This window comes from Talpa occidentalis, unplaced genomic scaffold (genome assembly GCF_014898055.3).
Source record: "Talpa occidentalis isolate TD23 unplaced genomic scaffold, MPIMG_talOcc4v2.1 talOcc4.15, whole genome shotgun sequence".
NCBI lineage: Eukaryota > Metazoa > Chordata > Mammalia > Eulipotyphla > Talpidae > Talpa > Talpa occidentalis.
The window spans coordinates 29,064,713-29,089,346 of record NW_023601543.1 but is presented as its reverse complement, the minus strand read 5'-3'; the positions used below and the strand labels follow the sequence as shown (position 1 = coordinate 29,089,346).

The 24,634-nt window shown below is 36.2% G+C and overlaps 1 protein-coding gene across 4 annotated transcripts in view; it reads right to left on the bottom strand.

The window, feature by feature from the left end:
• RBM41 (RNA binding motif protein 41) overlaps positions 1-24,634 on the bottom strand; it is a 51,776-nt gene that overhangs the window by 22,709 nt on the left and 4,433 nt on the right. For 2 of the 4 annotated variants that reach the window (XM_037512122.2, XM_037512121.2), the window contains 2 exons: positions 24,265-24,469; positions 22,450-22,521 (listed from right to left, as the gene is read on the bottom strand). In XM_037512122.2, coding sequence (XP_037368019.1) covers positions 22,450-22,521; positions 24,265-24,469 — 277 coding nt within the window. The remainder of the gene's footprint in view (positions 1-22,449; positions 22,522-24,264; positions 24,470-24,634) is intronic. The other 2 variants (XM_054695621.1, XM_037512124.2) reach the window with 1 other exon arrangement.

Below are 24,634 nucleotides of genomic sequence, written 5' to 3'. Positions count from 1 at the left end.
CAGTTAAACTAGTAACATCTGAAGTGTTCAACAGTCATGTGTGGCAAGTGGGTATCATACAGATTACAGACCATTTATCACCATTATAGAAAGTTGTACTGGATAGTGCTGATTTAGAGGTTTAATAAGATTCAAGTTCAGTATTTTTAGGAAAAAACCCTTCATAAATAAGATTTGTACGTCCTACTGCATCACATCATATGGCACAGAATATTTTAATGATGCTGAAATTGATTAGTGGATTCAGGTGATATTAGTCTGATCCCTCTGTTATGAAATTTTCCTATTCACTTAACGAGTTTTATATCCCTTGATGACCACTGCCTAGACCTATCAATTTATTAAGAATTGTAAAAAGGAGTTGCCCTGATTCTATTATTTCTTTTGCATTTACTTTCTATAATTCTATAATGAACTTACCGTCATCAATTATTTGGTTTTCCTATACATAGCTCATACAGGAAAGGCAGGATAAACTTGGATTTTTCCCCAATTATTTAAAATCAACAATGTAGTTATAAGTTGGTACCTTAGAGATGTCCAAAGGTGACCAACAATTATTTTTAGTGTAATTGTGAAATCATGTATTTTCATATATTTGATAAGTTTCAATAAAATGTAGTTATTCTTTTTGGTGGTCAAATTACCCAATGTAGGACCAGTGAGAACCCCTTCAAAAAGGTTCCTGTATTTCTTCCCAGCAAGATGTCCCAAACTTATCCTGCACATCTCCTGACTCAAACCTGGCCTATTTCTAAAGGACTCCCTGCTCCTTTTGGTGGGAAATGATATTTGGAATCCACAGTGTGTTGTTAGGTGTACTCACTGCTATTGAGTTGCTGCTGTTTCTGGGCCATTTCAGTTGGACAAGGCTAGGGATTTTTTTTTAAAGAGAATTATAAATCATGAATCCATACTGATATTTCTACTTCAAATTTATTATTACAAGAAATTTCTCAGACTCTTTGATTTTAGATTTGTATCTCTTTATATACATGCTTAAAATATTGGTTCCTAATGATAACAGCAAAATTATCTGTCAGTTTTTTTTTACAATATATTTATAGGCTTTTAAAATGTCAATAACAATGCTAAATATGTCCATCAACAATAAACTACTAAATACAGTTTTATGTTTCTTTACAATTACTTTTGTCTTTAAAATCTATTCCACTAGGAATGTTCAAATATTGTTTTAAAATAATTTTGTTTTCTCTGTATGGTTATGCTACCCACTTTATAATTAGGTTCATTTGTTTCAGGTTGTTTATGAATTTAAGGGATCTATTATTTCCCTCTTTTGACTAAACCTTTAAAACTATAAAAATACTTATATGGCTCTAAAGTGAAAACTGTTATATAGTACCTTCACAGAAGTCTTACTTTCATCTCTGTCTCCTTCATCCTTTCCTTCCCCATAAACAATGATTTTTATTAGGCTTTGGTTTTATGGTTCCACTATTTCTTTTTCGAAAATATAAGCAAATGGACACACACACCACCCAGATATATTTATGCATATAACTAATTAGTTATTCCCCTCTCCTAAATAAAAGGTAATTTATGGTAAACACGGTTCTGTAATTTATTTTTTATACTTAATAAAACATCCTGAAAATATCTCCAAATTAATGTATAGAGCTCTTCTCTTTCCCTCTCCTAGCTGCATAGTAATTTATTGTGTGGAAATAACAGTTTATTCAACTACTCTCCTAGTGATGCACATTGATACTGTCTCTAGTCTTTTGTTTTGAATAATGTCCTGACAAAGTCTTCTGCATACAGGATTTTATGTTTTTTTCCAGTCTATCTTTGAAATGCTACCAAGAGGTAGCATTGCTCACACAAAGGATAAATGTTTATGTAATTTTTGTACATATTGCTAAATTACATTTTGTAGGAGTTGTACTATTCTACATTTCCACCAGCAAGATATAAGAGTATTTATGGAAGGATTTCTTAAGACTCCAAAAGTGCTCACCACAAAGGAAAATACTGACAAATTCAACTACATTAAAATTACAAACGCATCATCAAAAATATCATAAAGGGGGGGCCTCCCTGGTGGCACAAGGGGTTAAGCACCGTGCTATGAATCAATCCGCAGTTTCTGCAGCACAAGTTCGATCCCAGGATGGCCAGGGAGAAACCCACATGGCGAAGCAGACCTCTCCTGTATTGCCCGCTGCTCCCCTCAGCAGCGTATTTCAGCCAATCTGCCTGTTCTGTTCCCCGCTCTGTCTCTGGTGAATCCTCTCACCCCCCTGAATCTCTGGCCTGTACCCCAGCTCTTGTGTGCATAAATAAATCTTTAAAAAAAGAAAGAAAATTATGAAGGGACAGAAAAGGCACAGAATTAGAAAAAATATTTGTTGCAGATTTAACTTATAAAGGACACAACCATTAGGAAAGTGGGGAAAGATTTATTACCTCACAAAAGAGGAAATACACATGGCCAGTAAATATATGCAAATGTGCTCTATCATATTAGAAATCAGGAAAATGCTAATTAGTAAGAGAATCAGTTACTAACAGAAAACTACCATATTAGCAAAAAAATTTAAAAATGCTAATACCGTATCAGTGAGATTGCAGGATAAATGGAACCCTCATACACTGCTGGTAGGAATGTAAGGTCACAGAGCACATACTAATGTTGAATTACATGCTCACAATACAACACACAAATTATGTGTGTATGTGTTCACATACATAGATGACAGAAAAATTGGGGCATGTGTGTACTAGGGTACAACAACAACAAAAATGTTTAGATCAGTGATATTTAAAATAGCTTGAAACTAGCAAAAATGCAAATGTGCACCTAAAAGGAAAGCGTTATAAAACTATTTTAAGCTTTATATAATGAAATGCTATACTATATAATGAGAGATTTCAGCTACATATGACCAAGCTGGATGAATATACTAATGCATATACTAAAAAAATTAATTCAGTAACTATTATGATCCAGGCACTATTCTAGATTCCTGGGATACATTAATATATAAAACAATGATTCCTTCATAGAGCTCAGTGATTTATATGGTAAGTAAAGGTTATGAGTGCTATGAAAAAGGAAAAATATAGCAGGGTAAGGGGTGATTGGAAGTGCTAGAGGATGGTAGTAAGGATAGGTGCAATTTAATACTGTATTAGTCAAACTTAGAAAGTGAAATTTGAAAGCAAACTTAAGCAAAGTAAGGCAATCTATCATGTTGATATTAGAGGGCCCAAAGATTTGGAACATGTCTCAAAAGTTCTTAAGAGTCTGAAATCATACAAAGTATATTCTCTAACTACAACACATTAAAGATCCACTACTGGAAGAAATTGGGAAAACACAAATATTTGGAAATTAAGCAACACACTTTAGGAAAATGAAAAAGAGCAAAGTAAACACAAAGTAAGCAAAAGAAAGAAAATAATAGAGACTAGGGACTAAATCAATATAATAGAAAGCAGAAAAATAGAGATCAATGATACTAAAGTTGGTTCTTTGAGAAGGTTAACAAAATGGCTAACCTTTAGCTAAACTGACTTAAAAAAGAGAAAACAAAAATGTTTAAAATCAAAAATTAAGAGGAGGCATCATTACTGACCCTAAAGAAAAAGAAATATTTGGAAGGTGATGTTATAGTTTACTTTTGGCCAACATACTAGACTGCTTGGGTGAAAGGACAAATTCACAGAAAGATACGAATTAGAAAGCTGACTTGAGAAGAAAACAGAACAGCTGATTAAACCTGTAATAATAGGTTTAATTAGCAATCAACAATTATATGTTATATGGCAAAAAGAACTTGGTGTGATTTTTTTTAAAAAGATTTATTTATTTATTTATTTATTTATTTATTTATACAAGCACTGGGTACAGTCGAGAAGCGCGGGAGGGTGAGAGAATTCACCAGAGCCAGAGCGGGGAGCAGAACAGGCAGAAGGACTGAAATACACTGCTGAGGGGAGCAGCGGGCAGCAGGAGAGGTCTGCACGCCATGTGGGACCCTCGCTGGTGGCCGGGGATCGAACCGGCACTGCAGAGGCTGCAGCAGCTTCGCAGCCCAGCGCTCAACCGCTGCGCCACCAGGGGAGGCCCTTGGTGTGATTTTTTTATGCATCTTGAGATAGGGAGACTATACTGGATTACTTTGGGGGGGGCCAATCTAATCACAGGTGTCCTCAAAATAAGGGGGTAGGAGCTTCAGAGAGGGAATAGGAGCCATTGTGATAGAGTAGAGGTTGGAAAAATGTGAGAAAAAGAGTCAAGGAATGTAGGTGGATACTAGAAGCTGGAAAAGGCTTCCCTCGAGAACTCCCGAAGAAATACAACCATGTACACAATGGTGATTTGAGAACTTCTGACCTCTAGAAATTTAAGAGAAAAAATTTACATTGTTTAAAATCACTAAGTTCATGATAATTACTCACAGCACCCTTGGGAAGTAACAGATTGCTAAAAGAACATTATAAAAAACTTAGAGCTAAGATCAAATGGTTAATGGTTAAAAAGTGAATTTTTCTCCCTAATACTGGGAACAAATCAAGATATCTGCTCTCACCTCAGCACTTCCATTCAACGTTATACTGCAGCTTTTAGACAGTGCAAGGAACCAAAAAAAAAAAAAGCATTCAGATTGGAAAAGAAATAAAATAGTCTTTATTCATGTGAAACATGATTATCTACGTAAAAAATCCTAAGGTATCCACAATATAACTACTAGAACTAACAAAAAAGTTTAGTTACAGAATATGAGATCAATAAACTATGTCAACTGTATTTCTATATACTTTCAAGGAATCAGAAAATGAAATAAGAAAGTAATTCTATTCACAAGAGCATAAAAATGAAGAAAACATTAAGAAATTAATAAAGCGTAAGATCTGCAAACTGAAAACCACAAAACATTGATAAAATAAATTTAAGATTTAATAAATGAAATCTTTCCATGTTTATGGATTAGAATACTCAGAACTATTAAAATGACAATTTCCCCCAAATTGGATTATAGATTCAGCATAATCCTTATCAAATTCCAGCAGGCTTTTTTTTTTTTTTTTTGTAGAAAACTTGACAGGCTGCTTCTAAAATTTACACTGACAAGCACAGGACCTAGAATAGCCAAAGCAATTTTGAAAGAGTAACAAAGTTGGAGGAGTTACACTACCCAATTTCAAAACTTATAAAAGATAAAGAGATTCAGAGCATAAGGATAGTTATATAGATCAATGGAACCAAAATGAATATCCAGAAATATACTCTTTTATGACCAACTGACTTTCCACAAAGGTTCCAAGAAAATTCAACAGAGAAGGAATAACTTTTACAATAAATATTGCTCTAACAACTGAATATCCATACACAAAAATATGGATTTGGACCCTTCACACAGAAAAACTAACTCAAAATGAACAATAGATCTAGTTATAAGAGCTAAAACTATAATCTGGAAGAAAACATAAGGACAATATCTTTTTTGTTTTGAGTTCAGCAATGTCTTCTTAGATAAGATGCCAAAAGCAAAAGCCATAAAGGAACAATCTGAGAAATTGAACTTTATTAAAATTTAAAACTTTTGTACTTCAAGACACCATTAAGAAAATAAAGACAAGATACAGACTGAAAGAAAATATTTTCAAATTATATACCTTACATAGGACTTCAGAAAACACAGAAATGTTATTACTCAATACTAAGAAAACAAAAAAACAAATCAAAAATTGTATAAATGATTGAATAGATATCTCATCAGACAACATAAGAATGTCTAATAAGCCCACATGAAAAAGTACTCAAGATCTTGCTATTATAGACATTCAAATTAAAACTATAATGAGATATCAATACATGCCCAATAGAATGACCATAATAAAAACAAATAGGCAGTAACAAGAGTTGGCAAGGATTCAGAGAAATAGGAACACTTTAACATTGCTAATGAGAAAGTAAAATGGTATAACCATTATTGGAAAATAGATTGACAGATCCTCAAAGGTTATATACATAGAGTTACCATATAACCCCAAAATTCCATTCACTCAAAATAAATAAAAATAAGGCCACACAAAGCTTGCCCATAAATTTTATATATACAAGCATTATTCAAAATAGCCAATTATGTCCATTAAAGAAACAACACAAATGTCATCAAGTAGTAGAAGGATTGTTCTTCTGTAACAGATGTCAAGACATTAAATAGCTAAGAAGTGTGATATAGGTTCTGGAATGGCCAAAAAGACCAAAGGAACAATACAGAAACGAAAAACACACCCATGCATATATGGACATCTGATACATGACAGAACTAGCAATACAATAACAGTGAAGGGACATTTTCAATATAGTAGGATGAAGAGTTATCTATATTAAAAAAGAAACAACCCTGAAATCTTACTTCTTACCATATACATATATCAGTTCCAGATGGATTAAGATTTAAATGTTAAAGACAATTAACACATAACTTTTAGAATAAAGAATATCTTCCTGAGCTCAAGTAGGGAAGGATTTATTAAAGAAAACATAAAAAGCACTAAGTAAAAAGGAAAAAATTAATAGAAAATTACATAAAAATGAACTTTTATTCACTAAAAGACACTATGAAGACAGTGAAATGATAAGGCACATAATGGTAACAGACATTTTCAATACAGATAAACAACAGAGTGCAAGTGTCCATAATAATAAAGAACTTGTACAAATGTATAAGAAAAGTATGCAAGATTAGAGAAGAAATTTGGAGATATAATATTAAGGACATATAACCCGAACACTTTCCAAGTTCCATCTTTCCTATAGAGTACTGTAGCTAAGTAGTAATCACTGAGATTTGCCATATCCCTGGACTTTGGAGCCACGCTACTGCTTTGATACACACCAAAAGTGATGTCTGAACCAAAACTGCATCTGGACACAAATATAAACCGTTGGAAAGACATTCAGACAGGAAACAGGCATTTCCATATCCGCTAAATGGAGAAGGGAATTAAATAGCCATTTCATAAAGGAGGCTATCGAAATAGTCTGTAAATGTGTGAGAAGGCCCATATCAAAAAGACCAGAAACAAGCATTGGTGGGGATGTGGAAAAAAGAAAAACCTCCTACATTGCTAGTGGGAATACAGACTGGTCCAGCCCTAATGAAAAACAATATGGAGGTGTCACAAAACATTAAACATGCACCTGCCATTTGACCCAGTAACTGCACTCCTAGGCTTCTACCCAAAAATTCAAAAACACTATTCAAAAGGAAACTTACACTCCCATGTTTTTTATAGCATGATTTATAATAACCAAATTATGGAAACAGATTAAATGCTCAAAAACAGATGAATGGATCAAAAAGATGTGGTATATATAAACAATGGAGTACTACTCAGCAATCAGAAAAGATAAATTCATGTCATTTGTGGCAACATGGATGGAGCTAGATGGAGTAAATGCTAACTGAAATAATACAGAAGGAGAAAGATAAATACCAGATGGCGTCACTAATACATGGAATATAGAGTAACTAAACTAAGAATCAGATAAACACAAGCTTAAAAACTAACCCTTGAAAGCTGACTACAGAACTGAAGCATCCAGAGGGGTAAGGGTGTGGAGAAGGGGTAAGAAAAAAGAGGGAAGGAAGCACAATGGACTATGGTGGAGGACTCTGCGTGATTTGATGGTGGGTGCACTATGGTGGTAATACCTAATGGGACATCCAGATATTATCTCAATTAAAAATATTACATTACTTAATTTTAAAAAAACATGAAGGGGCCTCCCTGGTGGCTCAGGCGGTTGAGTGCAGTGCTGTGTGGCTTTCCACAGCCTCTGCAGTGCGGGTTCAACCCTGCCAGCCTTGGAGCAACCCACATGGCAAGCAGATCTCTCCTGTCTCACCCTCTGCTCCCCTCAGCAGTGTATTTTGTCAGTCTGCTTGTTCTGTTCCCCACTCTGTCTCTGGTGAATCCTCTCACCCTCCCATGCATCTGGCCTGTACCCTGGCTCTTGTATAAAAAACAAAAACAAAAACAAAAAAAAAGAAAACATGAGGGCCTCCCTGGTGGCCTAGGGATTAAGTCTCAACACTATCACCGCTACAGCCTGAATTTAATGCCCGGCTAGGGAGCTGACCCACTAACGGTGCAGCAGACCTCTCTCCTGTCTCGCCTGCTGCTCCCCTTAGCAGAGTATTTCAGCAAATCCACCTGTTCTCCCCACTGTGTCTCTGGTGAATCTTCTCATCCCCTGCACTTCCTGGCCTATACCCCAGTTCTATGCAATATATATGTATATAAAATAAAAAAAAGGCTTCTGATTTTTTTAAAAAAACATGAAATGAGTTATTAGTTAAAAAAATGTGTGAGAAGGTATTTAATCTCATTAGTTGTAAGAAAATGAAATTAAAACTCCAATGAAATAAACAATATAGGCTTGGACTCCTGAAAAATATTAATGCCTTGGAAGAAAGATAGATACACACATATACAAAGACAGGGGTACTGCTCTAAAGCAAACTAACAATAAATGCAATCTGTGACCCCTGGATTTAAAACTGAGAAACTTTATTACAAACAGATTAGATAATATTAGTGTAACAATGTTGAATATCTTAAGTGATTATAATATTGAGATTATATAAGAGAAAGTCTATCCATCCAAGAGCCTCAGAATGTGACTTTATTTGGATATAGTGTCTTTGCAGATGTAATTAGTAAAGTTGAGGTAATACTGGATTAGATTATCCCTAAATCCAATGACAATGGTCATTCAATAGACACAATGACTAGTGTTCTATTAAGAAGGCCACATAGGGCCTCCCTGGTGGCACAAGGGGTTAAGCACCGCACTATGAAGCAATCCGAAGCCTCTGCAGCACAAGTTAAATACCCGGCTGTCGGCCAGGGAGCAACCCACATGGCGCAGCAGACCTCTCCTGTCTCACCTGCTGCTCCCCTCAGCAGTGTATTTCACTCAGTCTGCCTGTTCTGCTCCCTGCTCTGTCTCTGGTGAATTCTCTTACCTCCCGCATCTCTGGCCTGTACCCCAGCTCTTGTATGCATAAATAAATAAATCTTTAAAAAAAAGGCCACATAAAGACATGGAGAAATAGATATAGAGGGAGGTTGTGAAGTGAAGACAGAATCAGAGACTGGAATAATGAGTTACAACATCAGTGAATTCTGGAAACCACCAGAAGCTACAAGAGAAAAGGCAGGGCCTCCCCGGTTGGGGCAGCGGTTGAGCGCTGGGTTGCGAAGTTGCCCGCAGCCTCTGCAGCACGGGTTCGAACCCCGGCCGCTGGGCGAGGGTCCCACATGGCGCGCAGACCTCTCCTGCCCCTCGCTGCTCCCCTCAGCAGTGTACTTCGGTCCATCTGCCTGCTCTGCTCCTGGCTCTGGCGAATTCTCTCACCCTCCTGCACTCCTGACTGTACCCAGTGCTTGCATAAATAAATAAATATTCAAAAAAAAAAGAGAGAGAAAAGGCAGGGTCCTCTCCTAGAGACTTTAGAAAGATCATGTTCTGCTGATACTTTGATTTCAACTTCTGGCCTCCAGAAGTGTGAGGGGATACATTTCTGTTCTTCTAAGTCACAACATGTATAATAAGTTGTTATGGCAGCCCTAGAAAAATAACACAGTGATTATAGAAAACCATTTCAATAAATTTTGTTGTAAGGAAAAACTACTGATACTACAATATGAATGAATCTCAAAAACAATATGCTGAATTAAAGACCCCTTACACAAAAATACATAATGCATGATTTCAGTTATCTGAAGTTTTAGAACAGGCAAAAATAATAGTGGGAAAAATGAAGATACTAGTTGCATCTGGGAGGGTGGGGCAGGATTTACAAAGAAAAAGCATGATGGAAATTCCTAAGGTGAATGTAATATGCTCTATGTTGACAAGGGTTAGGCTACATTGATGCAGTGATATGCCGGAGGTAGTCCAATGTTTATGCACATTGCTTCCCAACTCCATGCTCAGTGATAACACATTGGTAGCTTGAAATCAGCCATGGTACATACAGGGAGTATGTACATCATAGTAACTGGCAAATGATACAACTCTGAGTCTTTTTCTTTTTTTTTCTTTTAAAGATTGATTGATTGATTGATTGATTGATTGATTTATATATACATACATACAAGCACTGGGTACAGTCAGAAGTGCGGGAGGGTGAGAGAATTCACCAGAGCCAGAGCGGGGAGCAGAACAGGCAGACTGATGAAATACACTGCTGAGGGGAGCAGCGGGCGGCAAGAGAGGTCTGCGCACCATGTGGGATCCTCCTCCGATGGCCAGGGAGCAGCCGGGGATCGAACATGTGCTGCAGAAGCTGCGGGCAGCTTCTCAACCCAGTGCTCAACCGCTGCGCCACTGGGGAGGCCCAACTCTGAGTCTTTTTCTTTTCCTGGAGTGCTAGTTAAACATTTACTAATACATCATAACAAAGATGTATAAGATGTACACATTGGTTAAAAGTGAGCAAACACGGGCCTCCCCTGGTGGCGCAGTGGTTGAGCACTGGGCTGCAAAGCTGCCTGCAGCCTCTGCAGCGCCAGTTCGATCCCCGGTCACCAGCGAGGGTCCCACATGGCGCGCAGACCTCTCCTGCCACGCCCGCTGCTCCCCTCAGCAGTGTACTTTGTCAGTCTGCCTGTTCTGCTCTCCGCTCTGGTGAATTCTCTCACCCTCCCGCACTTCTGACTGTACCCAGTGCTTGTATTAAAAAAAAAAAAATCTTAAAAAAAAAAAAGTAAGCAAACAGATTTATGCATTTCTTAAGATTTATGCATGTCATTGCATGCAAAATTTACATGAAAAGAGAAATGCAAATATTTAATTCTAACTAGCAATATGCGTACTGGAGTAGTTAAGGGAACCAAGTTTTTACATATTTATTTTATTTATTATTATTATTTTAAAAAAAGATTTATTTATGCATACAACAGCTGGGGTACAGGCCAGAGATGTGGGGGGCGAGAGGCTTCACCAGAGACAGAGTGGGGACTAGAACAGGCAGACTGACTGAAATACACTGCTGAGGGGAGTAGCGGGTGAATCAGGAGAGGTCTGCTGTGCCATGTGGGTTGCTCCCTGGCCGGCTGGTGATCGAACTCGTGCTGCAGAAACTGCGAATTGCTTCATAGTATATGGTGCTTTACCCCTTGTGCCACCAGGGAGGACCCTTACACATTTATTTTAAATACTTCAATAAAGTAAGATGGTTTGGTAGAAGGACAGATAGATGTGTGAGAAAGTAAAATACTAGTGACAGAATCTAGTTGGTGATGTAATAGGTGTTCGTGACAATAATTTTTCAACTTTTCTATGTGTTTAAAAATTTTCACTAAAGATTGGAAAAAATCTTTTCCCATTTGCATATCAAAAAATAATAACATGTACTTAATCCTATAGTTTCAGGGCTTCAATTTTTATATTTCATTTTAAAACCAATTTTATTTATTATGTAAAATTATGAAGGGAGAGAATCTAAACACATTGCTCAAGTATATAAACAATTGAAGGACATTTTAAAAATCATTTATTAGTTCATGGAAGGAGTATGTACACCATGAAAACTGGCAAAGAAGCAATACTGGGGATATCTGACTGAGGTTCCCAGGAAAATAGGAGGCTTAAGATCCAGCACAAAAGGTGTGATGTTTAATTTAGGGAGGATGTCCTAGCACTGAGTAGAGTAGATAAATTTGAGAATTAGGATGAAGAAGTTAGCAGAGTGCTAGCATGAGAGAAAAAGTAGAAGTTTCTTGCCATTGACAGTGTATACTTTGAAATCAGAAGGAAGAATATCTGCTAAAGATAATAAAATAGGAAAGATTAATGAATATCTGAAATAGTATAAGGAATGAAAATAGAGAGCTGACAAGGAAATAAGAGACAGACTGCTGAACAAGAGGAAAAACTTTAGACAAAACCAGAGTTGAGGAACCTGCAGAGACATTATACAATAAAGTCATATGATTTGTTTTCTAGTAATGCTCAAAAGTCATGTGCAGAAATAAAGCTTGAGATTTTACCGGTGGACAATGGTTACAGACAAGGAAGCAAGAAAAATGATTCACTGGCAAGAACCCTGGTAAACAGATCATGAAGTATAAGTGAGAGGTGGTAGGAAGAGGAGACTGCAAGGGCTTGATAGTTAGGAGAAAATAAAAAGGTCAACGCAATGGAGATTTCAACAGGATTGAAATATGGTACAACAAGTGTTAGAGAGTTGTGAGAGCCAGAGGATAAGAAAAAGATTAAGACCAGGAAGTAATATAGTAGAGCTTAAGATTTTGGAGGAAGTATATTTCTAGAGATAATATCATTGATTTCCCACAGACATACATTTATTTCCAAAAAAAAACGGTATGTCAAGACAAAGTAAAATCACACTTGATGAACAACAAAAAAATCTTTTCCAATCATATATACAAGTGACATGGTTAAGAATACAGACTTTTGTGTAAGATAAACCTGGATTTAAGTTGAAGCACTGCCACTTAATAACTGACCTTAAGAAAATCATTTATCTCCTCAGAAACTCAATTTAGTTATCTGTAAAATGGGTACAATACTGACACTACCTCTAGGGCTAATGTAAGGCTTAAATGAATTAATGTGCAAAAGTGCCTAGCAAAAGGACTGGCACAAAGTAGTCCTCAAATACTATTAGCTATTAGGATTCCTGAGTAAGATGAATTAATTGTACTTCACCCTGTCTTTTCCACCGAATACAAATATAAAAACCTGAAGAGAAAGCATAGAGAATTTAAAGACTGTGAAAAGTACACAGCAGAAGCCCAGAATTTGAAATAACAAAGAACCTATACCCAGACACAGCATAAACAAACTGCTGAGAAGAAGAGAAACAGTAAAAAGAGTAGAGGAATAAAGAGGAAGAGTTAAAATGTCTTATATTTATGGCCAACTAGACCACTGAGTTCCCACAAAGGTACCAAGACATTTAATTGGGAAAGGATACTCTTTTCAACCAAAGGTGCCAAAAGACTGGATATCTATATGTAAGAGATGAATATAACCTTAGCCTTATACCATACGTATAATTCAGAAATTATTTCAAAATGGTTCACAGAATTAATTGTATGAGCTAAAATGATAAAGCTTTTAGAAGAATACACATGAGAAAATCTTGGTATCCTTGGGTTACCAGAAATCTTAAAGGGCCAAAAGCAGAAGTCACTTAAAAATTAGAAAGTTCCTAACAATAAACTAGCAAAGAGAGAAATGATGAAAACAATACCATCTGTGATCCAGCAAAAAGTATGATACATAGGAATGATTTTATCCAAGAAAGTGAAGGAGAATGCTGAAACTGCAAAACACCATTGAAAGAAATTGAAGAAAACAAAAAGAAATGGAAAGACATTCCATGCTCTTGGATTGGAAGAATCAATGTTGTGAATGTGGCCATTCTACTTAAAGAAATACCAATTAAGAACCAAATGGCAGTCTTTATAGAAATAGAAAAAAACATCCTAAAATTTGCATGGAACCACAAAGACTGGTGAGGATATAGGGAAAAATGGAACACTTACCCATTGCTGGTGGGACTGTAAACCAGTGCAGCCATTATGAAAGAGTATGGAGGTTCCACAAAAATTAAGAACAACCATACGATCCAGTATTTCCATGAATAATATGAAAACATTGACTCTGGAAGAAAAATGTACCCCTATGCTAAAGCACTGCAGCACTGTTCACAATAGTCAAGATATGGAAACAACCTCTAACAATGGAGGAATGGGTAAAGAAGATATGGTGTAGAAGAATAGCTCATTTATACTGTGAAGCTGTCCGCAACCTCTGCAGTGCGGATTCAATCCCGGCTGGCCGGCGAGAATCCCACATGGCGAAGCAGACCTCTCCTGTCTCGCCCACTGCTCCCCTCAGCAGTATATTTCGTCAGTCTGCCTGTTCTGTTCCCTGCTCTGTCTCTGGTGAATCCTTTCACCCTCCTGCGCATCTGGCCTGTAACCCAGTTCTTGTATAAAAAATAAATAAATCTTTAAAAAAAAAAAAAAAGAATAGCTCATTTATAAAATAGATGAAATCTTCCCAATATGGATGAATCTTGACATTATGCTAAGAGAAGTAAGTCAGAAGAAGACAGACAAATATTGTGATTGTTTTTACTCATTTGTGGAATACAAAGAAAACAAACTGAAACATTTATACTCTCACAACAGAATGGTGGTTACTAGAGGGGAAGGCAGAGGAAAGGAATAGGAAGAAGGAACTGATTGGATGGTGGTGGACGGTGACTGGACACTTGGTGGTATGGTGAGAAAACGTAAACTTGGAACATATACAGTTGGTAAACTAATATCACCTCCATTAAAAAAGCATTAGGATGTTAGATTTTGTGAAAATTACAGAATTTTCAAGATTCAAAAGATGCCATTAAAAGAGGTGACATCGGTGACAATGGCAAAGACCTCACAAAATTGTCTCCTCTCCAGAAGCAAAAACTGTCAGAATTCACTTTTTTAAGAATTCTGGAAATTAACAAAAGGCTTGTAGCAATCTGGAGAACAAATATGCAAGAAAACAGCTGAACTGGAAGGGATTATGCTAAGTGGGAGAAAAAACAGAAGGAGAAACACAAATACCGGATGGTTTCACTCATATGTGGAATATAGAGAAAAAAAACAAAAGGCTGGACAAAATCAAAGCAAAACCAGGCCCTACAAATCTGTCTGCAAAACTAAGGAAGAGGGAAAGGTGGAAAGCAAAGTGTTGAGGGGGCACAACGGACTATGGTGGACTGTAGGTGACAAACATCTGAGAAGGTGTGATTCTGTGCCTCTCAATTACACAGTTTTGTAAACCAATGCTACTGCAATTAAAAAAAAATTAGAAAAATGCTGAATTTCAGTAATAATGAGTTTTGTGGCATTTTTTTTTAAGATTTACTTATTTATGCATAGAAGAACTGGGGTACAGGCCAGAGGTGTGGAGGGGTGAGAGGATTCACCAGAGACAGAGTGGGGAACAGAACAAGCAGATTGACCGAAATACACTGCTGAGGGGAGCAGTGGGCGAGTCAGGAGAGGTCTGCTTCACCATGTTGGTATCTCCCTGGTCGGGGATTGAACTCATGCTGCAGAGGCTGTGGATAGCTTCATAGGTTGCATCTTAACTCCTTGCGCCACCAGGGAGGGCCAGTTTTGTGGCATTTTAATATCCCGTTTCCCCATCCTTTCCCCCAGATTTCACCTGAAATCACAGTGAAAACCTGGCAACCACTGGAAAGGTAAGAATGGGGTTGGTGTACCATCAAAACACAATTTTTGGAAAGTTGTCATTATTTGACTTATCTGGTGGTCCCATGGAAGATCTCAGAAGCAACACTCTCTTTATTTGACTTCATTCAAAGTTCACTTAACATTGTCTTTCCCCAATAACTTTGATCAAACACAACCAGAGGCAATTGCTGAATTACACAGCTACCAGAGATGGTGGCGTTAGGGCAAACAATAGGTTAACAAAAAGCATAGAAGGAAATCCCAGGGAATGAGATATCCACAGGGTGCTCTAGAAAGCTCCACCATATTTCTTGGAATTTAGAACACCAAACAAATGCACAGTACTGTTCACTGGCCAGAGTTGTATGCACGTTTGCGAACGCTGATAAAGGCTGTAAGTTCTCACCTGATTAAACCTGAGGTTCTGTGAAGGTTTAAGTGAAGTGAAGGCCAAAATGGAGTTATGAAGTTCATGGCTAAGTATTCAAGACATGCTCAGTTCGTACAGGAAATCACCTAATACTAAAAAACTTCTCAATACTGGGAAAGGCACTAATTTCACCTCACTCCCGTGAGAATGGCCTATATCAGTAAAGTCAGAAACAACAAACTGCTGAGGGTGCAGAGAAAAAGGAACCCTGTACACTGTTGATGGGAATATAAAACTGGCCCAGCCCTTATGGAAAACAATATGGAGGTTCCTCAAAATATTAAAAATAGATATGCCATATTATCCAGCAATCCTGCTCCTTGGTATTTATCCAAAGAATGCAAAAACACAAATTCAAAGGCATATATGAACTCCTATTTTCACTGTAACACTATTTACAATAGCCAAGTTATGGAAACAACCTGGTGCCCAGTGACGGATGAGTAGATAAAGATGTGGTACATATACACAACAGACTACTATTCAGTTATAAAAAGAGATGAACTCTTGCATTTTCAACAACACAGATGAAATTGGAAAAGATTATGGTAAGTGAAATAAGTCAGAAGGAGAAAGACAAATACTGGATGATTTTATTCAAATGTGTAATATACAGAAACAAAACAAAGGGAACAGACAGAACTAAACCAAAACAAATGTTTGAGATAAGACTGAAGAAGTGAGGTTACGAGATGAGAGGTTAGGGGATGGAAACAAAGTGGGGAGGTAGCCCAGTGGACTATGATGGAGGACTATGGGTTTTTAATGGTGGGTGTAGTGTGGTGCTGTACATTGAAAGAGTTATGAACCTGTTCTCCTAAATCATATCCAGTGCTGTAAACCAATGTTACCGCAATTAGAAAAAAGTTATAAATATACTAATGAAACTCTATATTTAAAACCCCAAAACATGGTGCTAAGTTAAAAGTGATCACATATTATATGATACCATTTACATGAAATGTCTAGACTAGGCAAAACCATATGGACTGACATAGATTAGTGGCTGCATAGACTAGAACAGGGACCTAAAATCATTTATGGGGTAGTGGAAATGTCCTAAAACTGGATTGTAGTGATGCTTGACTAACTGCAAATTCCCTACAAATTACTGAATTGTATATTTAAAATGAGTTTTATGGCATGCAAAGGAAAACTCAATAAAATTGTAAAAAAAATAATAAAATAACCCAACTACATTATATAAGTTCATTGTTTTTTTTAAAAAAATAAGAAACTTAATTGAAAGAAAGTCATTCTTGAATGTTGGGGTAAGAACCTCTGAAAATCTTGCTCTGTAAAAGCAAAAAGGACAATGTCAAAAATTGTCAAAACCAAAATTTTGACAAGTCTTTGAAGTAAACTAAAGGTTGCAACAATATGAGAAAGTTATTCAAGAAAAACAGCTGAGTCTCAGTAAGAAAAATAAGATTTGTTGCATTTCAACTTTCCATAATTCCATCTCCTTTTCTCCAGCTTTGCCAAGGCTTTGAAATCCAATCATCTCACAACTGTGCTAGCTGTAAAAAATAGTACCCTAGCTAACAATAGAATAAACAACAGTTCTAGAACTCCTGAAAGTCCCATCCTCAGATAACTGTCACTGTTTGATCTGCCTGGGACCTCGTTGAAAAGCTACATTCTAAAGGTTTGTCCTTGACTTGTTTCATATCTCACTCTCAGAGAATAGCTCATCCCTAGGGCATTTGTCAAAACCAATCAGCAGGGACTGCTTAAAACTGCAACTATTTGAGGTGGCATTACATCTTGGGGCTAACAAAGGCTGACAGAAAAAAAAGAGAAAAGCTAAAAAGGAAACATAAGGATGAGCCACACTTCCTAATTTGAAAAATACCCTACAAAGCTACAGCAATTAAAATAGCATGGTCCTAGCTTAAAGACAGACATATAGAACAGAAAGCCCAGAAATAAATCCACACATATACACAGTCCCTCAATGACAAAGATATATTCTGATAAGTACATCTGAGGTGATTTTGTCCTTGTGTAATCAATCCAGGCAGGTCATTAGAAGTTTCTCCATATCTGATATAGGCCCTTCTTGAATTTTGTTTCATTGCTTTCAATAAAGCAGATCTTTTTAATGGCTTTTGTCACTTTGTTCTTGTTCTTTAAGATTGTAGCTATGGTAGACTAGGACATGCCTGAATGATGAGCAATAACCATCACTGATTTTCCACTTTTGTAGTCCTTAATCACTTTTAATTTCATTTCCAGTTCAATCATTTGAGGTGGTCTCTCACCAGCATCATTAACAGGGGATTCTGGATGTTTATGGCCCATGATGAACAAAACAGTATGAGATTAAATCAAGAACAAGAGGAAATGAAGCGATCAAGAGACGTGGTAAATCCAAGATGTATGATGCTGCAGCCAGGCATAAAATACTCCCACATATGAAAGCTACGAAGTCATTAGCAATAGAAATTTTCAGAGTACTAACACATATAAGGATTGCTGTTGACTGAAATGTCATTATGTAAATCATTACTGTAATTAACCAATCTTTGATAAGGGTGCCAGGAATACACACTACACTATTGTCTCTTCAACAAACAGTGCAAGTAAAATGTAAATGCAAAAGGATGAAACTGGACTTACATTACACCACTGACAAAAATTTAAAGTGGATTAAAGACTTCAAATTAAAACCCTAAAACTAAAACTCCTAGAAGAAAACATAACAGAAAAGCTTTCTTTATATACTGGTCTTGGCAATATTTCATGGATATAACCCCAAAAGCCTAGGAAACAAAATCAAAAATAGATAAGTGAGCCTACATCAAACAACAAAGCTTCTGCATACCAAATGAAACAACTAACAGAGTAAAAAGACAACTCACAGAATGGGAGAAATTGTTTGCAAATCATGTATCTAATAAGAGGTTAATGTCCAAAACATATAGAGAATTCTTACAATTCAACTGTATAAAAAGAAAGCCTAATTAAAAAATAGACAAATCATGTATCTGATGAGAGGTTAATGTCCAAAACATATAAGGAATTTTTACAATTCAACTGTATAAAAAGAAAGCCTAATTAAAAATAGACAAACTCTTTGAACAGACATTTCTCTAAAGACACAAAAATGGCCAGCAAATATATGAAAAAGTGCTGGGGTCACTAATCATCTGAGAAATGCAAATCAAAATCACAATGAGATATCACCTCACAGGCTGTTAGGATGGCTATTATCAAAAAGACAATAGATAACAATTGTTGGTGAGAATCTGGAAAAACTGAAATCTTTCTAACTGTGGGTGGGAATGTAAAATAGTGTAACTGCAACAGAAAATAGTATATAGGTTCTGCAAAAGAATTAAAATAGAAATGTCATGTGATAAAGAATTCTACTTATGGGCATTTATTCAAAATAACTGAAATCAGGATCTTCAAGAAATATCTTCACTCATATAATCACTGTAGCACTGTTCATGATAGGCAAGATGTGGAAATAATTTAAATATCTATCTATGGAGTAAAGAGAGTATGGCAACATGCTCAGAAGACATGACAGAAAAAAAAATTGTGTCAGGAAAATAATCCTTTAAAGCTCAACCAGAAATCAACTAAGTATCTCATGCAACTTGCATGAGCTTATCGCTGAAGGATGCCTGATTAACCCCACACACCTGCATTTTTTTAAGGTGGGTGTGTCAAGAAAAAAAAAATAATAGCATGATCGAAGAAAGAAAAAAATTGACAAAATGGATTAAGTCAACATCTAAACTGTTTGCTCTGAGGCTAAAAGACTGGTACACAGAAAACTAATAAATGTTGCTAAAATAAATTAATGATACAAAGTGAATTGAAGACACTGCTAAGATGCCAGAACTACCTAAAGTAATCTAAAGATTCAATGCAATGTCCATCAAAATCTCAAAGAGGTTTTTTCCAGAAGTAGAAAAATTTATCCTAAAATTCATATGGAATCTCAAGGGACTCCGAATAGCAAAAACAATATTGAAAAAGAAGAACAAAAGAAAGGTTTTACAGTTCCCGGTTTCAAAATTTACAAAACTTTCAAAAATTAAAACTGTGGCTACAGCACAAAGATAGATATATATGCCAAAGGAACTGGTGAATAGAGAATGTAGAACTAGAACCTCACATATATGGCCAAATGATTTTTGGAGAAAGTGCCAACACCATTCAATGTGGAAAGGACAGTGTTATCAACAAGTAGTGCTAAGAAAGCTGGATGATAACATATGCAAAAAAAAAAAAAATACAAAAGGGATCAAAGACCTAAACATAAGAACTAAAACTACAAAACTCTCAGAAGGTAACATATATTAACAGCTTTATGACATTGGATTTGGTAATGATTTCTTGAATATGACACAAAAAACACATATTAAAAAAAGAAAAAATAGACAAATTGGACCTCATCAAAGTAAAAATTTCTAGGAATCAAAGAACACTATCAATATAATACAAAGGCAACCCATGGAAAAGGAGAAAATATAAATATCTGCATAACATATATCTGACAAAGGATTAATATCCAGAGTACACAAAGAACTATATGTGACCAACAAATAACCAACATTTTTTTTAAATGGGCAAATGTCTTAAATAAACATTTCTCCAAAGAAGATATACAAATGATCAAAAAAGCACATGAAAACATGTTCAACATCACTAGTCACTAGGGAAATGCAAACCAAACCACAGTTTACACCCATTAGGATTGCTATTATAAAAAAAGAAAATAAGAAACTGGAAGCCTTGTGTATTGCTGGTGGGAATGTAAAATGGTATCACCTCCATGAAAAACAGTATGGTGGTCCCTGAAAATATTAAACATAGAATTACCATATGATCTAGCAATTCCAATTGTGTGGGTATATATTCAAAATAATCAAAAGCAGGGACTCAATACATCGAGGTTACAGCAGCATTGTTCACAGTCGTCAAAAAAGTTAAAAACAACAGTGTCTACTGACAGATGAATGGATAAGCAATATGTAATAGATACATACAAAGGAATATTATTTAGCATTTTTTAAAAGGAAGGAAATTCTGACACATGCTATAACGTGAATAAACTTTGATGACATTAAGCTAACGGAAATAAGACAGACACGAAATGACAAATACTGTATGCTTCCACTTAGATGAGATACCCTAGAGTAGTCAAATTCATAGAGACACAAAGTAGAGTGGTGGTTGCCAGGGGCTGAAGAGAAGTAGAGAATGGGAATTAAGTGTTTAATGGGTACAGAGTTACAGCTTGGGAAGAAGAAAAAGCTCTGGAGATGGATAGTGATGATGGCTGCAGAGCAATGTGAACATGCTTTTAATGCAACAGAACTGCACGCATAAAAAATGGTTAAAATGTTCAATTTCAGGTTAGGTATATTTTACCACAATTGAAAAAAATTGTGCTCTGCAAAAGGCTATGTTAAGAGAATGAAAAGACAAGGTATTGACTGGGATAAAATATTTTCAAATCATATGTCCATCAGAGAATTGTGTTTAGAATATATAAAGAACTCTCAGCAGTTATCAAGAAGAAAGTGAACCATCCAATTAAAAACAGCAAGTATTTGAACAGACACTTCAGCAAACAGGATATAAAGATGACAAATAAGCATATGGAAAGATGTTCAACACCACTAGCCATTAAGGAAATGCAAATTAAAACTACAATGCGATACCACTTCACATCTATTAGAATAACTAAAATAAATACCCACAATACCAAAAGCTGACAAAGATGCAACTTGAACTCTCATACATTGCTGGTGAAAATGCAAAATGGTTCAGCCACTCTGGAAAATGGTTTGGCAGTTTCTTATAAAGTTAAACATACACTTACCATATGACCCAGTAATCCCACTTCTAGATATTTACCTTAGAGAAATAAAAATTTATGTTCACACAAAAACCTGTATAAGAATGTTCACAGCAATATTATTCATAATCACCATAACCTAGAAACACCCAAATGCACTTCAATGGATGAATGGAAAAACAAACTTTGGAACAACCATAAAATGGAATGCTACTCAGCAAAATGAATGAACTAGTGATACATTCAGCTTGGATGAATCTCAAAGGCATTATGATGAATGAAAGAAGGCAGTCTCAAAAGGTTACGTATTTTATAATTCTATTTATATGATATTCTCTGAAAGATAAAACTATAGTGATGGAGAACAGATCAGTGATTATCAGAGATTATGGGTGGGTGTTGGGGATGACTATAAAATATATAATATGAAGAAGTTTTAGGCTGATGGAGCTGTTCTCTATCCTGATCGTGGTGGTGGTGGTTACATGATTAACATGATTTACAAATCACAATGGTACACCAAAAAAAACCCCCACGAAAAACCAGGCAATTTTATTGAAAGCTCATTTCAAAATAAAAGATTAGCTGTTATATTATCATAATCATCATATTTATACTTTACTGATTAATAAAAATATTCATAATCAGTTGTGAAATAGGATCTAAAAAACATTAAGTTCATTTTATGTCTGGTACAATAACTTAATAGAGAAAAAAATCAACAACACTAAATGGAAAAGCTTTACAACTTCTACTAACTCCTCTCTTTAATATTCTATATCAGGATAATATGCTCCTTCTAGATCATTTCCTATAAACATTGTCACATACTGAAAATGGAATTAAATAGTGCTCAACTTAGAAGTCTCGGACCCTAGGTTACATTCCTAAATCTAACACTGTAAGAAAACTCTCGACTTGCCTTTTGTGCCTAATTTTATCTTCCTCTTCATTGAGGTCATGTACTTGTCTGCACTTGTCTTTTTGTGGTATGCTGTGAAGGTTTAAAGCAAGGAGTTTCAAAGATAGGAAAAAGAACAGATTCATACACCACCCGCCCCGTCCCCCCAAATACCAGGTACTGCTCTAAATGCTTCACATGTATTATCTCACTTAAACATCATAACAACCCTATTATACTATTAATATTCTCATTTTACAGATGAGGAAATTGAAGCACAGAGTGGCAACTTGCCTAGCATCTTAGAGCTACTAAGTGGGGGAGCCAGGATTTTCCCAGCATTCTGCCATTTCCCAACAAACTGTTCATTTGTGATCCATGCCTTCCTTCACAATATATCTTCTATATCTATGGTCTCTCAGTCTCGAACAAATAATTCACTCATTCTCAGGCTTTTGCCTATCAGCAAAGCATACATGATTCCCAATTTTATCTCTCTAGTCATGACCTCTTTCCTGAGCTTCACTGCTGCATATCCCAATGCCTCCTCAATAACAGAATTTGATGATCCTGCCATTATTACAAATAGAACTTGTTTAAAAATAAACTCATCACCTTTCCTCAAAATTTTCCCATAAAAGCAAGCCTTGAAACCTCTAGGTTATCTTTGACGCATTCCTCTCCATTGACTCGCCTTCATTCTCATCAACAAGCTTGATCAATTCTTCCTTTGTAATGTCTCTTATAACCATACATACCTCTCTTTTCAATTCCACTGCCATCACTTTAGTCCAGATCTTCATTCCTAAATGACTGTAACACTCTGTAACCATTCTCCCTGCTGCCAGTTCTTCTTCTCTCATCTAATTTATTGGCCAACAGATTAATCATTTACAAATACTGCTTTTATTGTGTTATTCCTGGCTCAAAAACCATATTCCAACCAATTAACAAATGAATAACTAACTCTGGAAAGGTCTATACTAATCACCAAATGAAAGTTCAAAATTTTTAGCTTCCTCTCCACCTCTCACAATTCCCCCAAACGTGCCACAGTGAAATGCGTGTCCCTCTCCTTCTTAAAGAACAGGTAGTATTGAAAGAATATTTAACTCTTACTTCCTCTGAGAGGTCTTCAATGACACCAAAGCACAGTGGCCTTTCCCTTCTCTGAACTTCTACAACACAAGTATTTCTAGCTTTCTTACTAAGTGCTACTTTCCAATCAGACTGTAATTGACACAAAAGTCATTAAGCACGTCAGGAACCACAAAGTTCTGTGCACCTTCCACAGTGCCTAGAAAATGAATACTAAACTAATTCTGGTTATGGTGGAGACTATTTATTTTGTGCTAATTTATAGTTCAGCCTAAAAACCCTTCACCATCTGGCCTCACCAACCTTTCCAATGTCATCTCCCATCATTCCCTGCCATGCCCAGTACTTCTTGCCACACTGAACTTTTCATTGTTCCCTAGACACATCAGGTCGTTTCACAATCCTGTTCCATTTCACCCGCTAACTGTAACACCCTCTCCCCCTATTTACCGGACAAATGTCTGCATTTGTCAAGACTTAATACAAATGTCAACAACTCCTGACTCCCCCAACTAGACTTAGATGTTCTCTGCTGCCTACCACTTTATTCACATCTTTATAAAAGCAATTTCCATGTTGTACTGCAACTGTGTGCATATTTGTCTCTCTCGTGGAATATATATGCTTCCAGAGTAGTGATAGTTTGTCCTTCCCCTATCCCTTCATTAACTCTTCTTATCTAATGTTAAATCTTTGTCTCAATGAAAGAACATTTCAAAATCAGTGGCAATCACATACCTTGGTAATAAAGAGCCTTAAGGAAGGAATGGCGGTCAGCTCCCTGAAATAAAGACTTTTCTATTTCCATTTCGCGCCGGGTCAACTGTTTGCTCTTTGCAAATCTCTGTGGCAGGCAAAGGATGCGCTGACGCTCTGAGATCCTTTCTTCAATGTCTTGAAGACGCTTCTGTATTGCTTCAGGGGTTGCCCTCAGTCTTGTCCTCTGAAACCAGAAAAGAGAGATGGCACAGATCAAAAAGGACCATTCTGAAAGTGATGATCTGATGCCTCCAATAGGAAAAGAAGATGATAGTTTATAGAAGTGTTAGCAAAGAATTCAAAGAACAGCTTCTCTTTTGCCAAGGTCCCTATTCTAGAAACCAAAGAA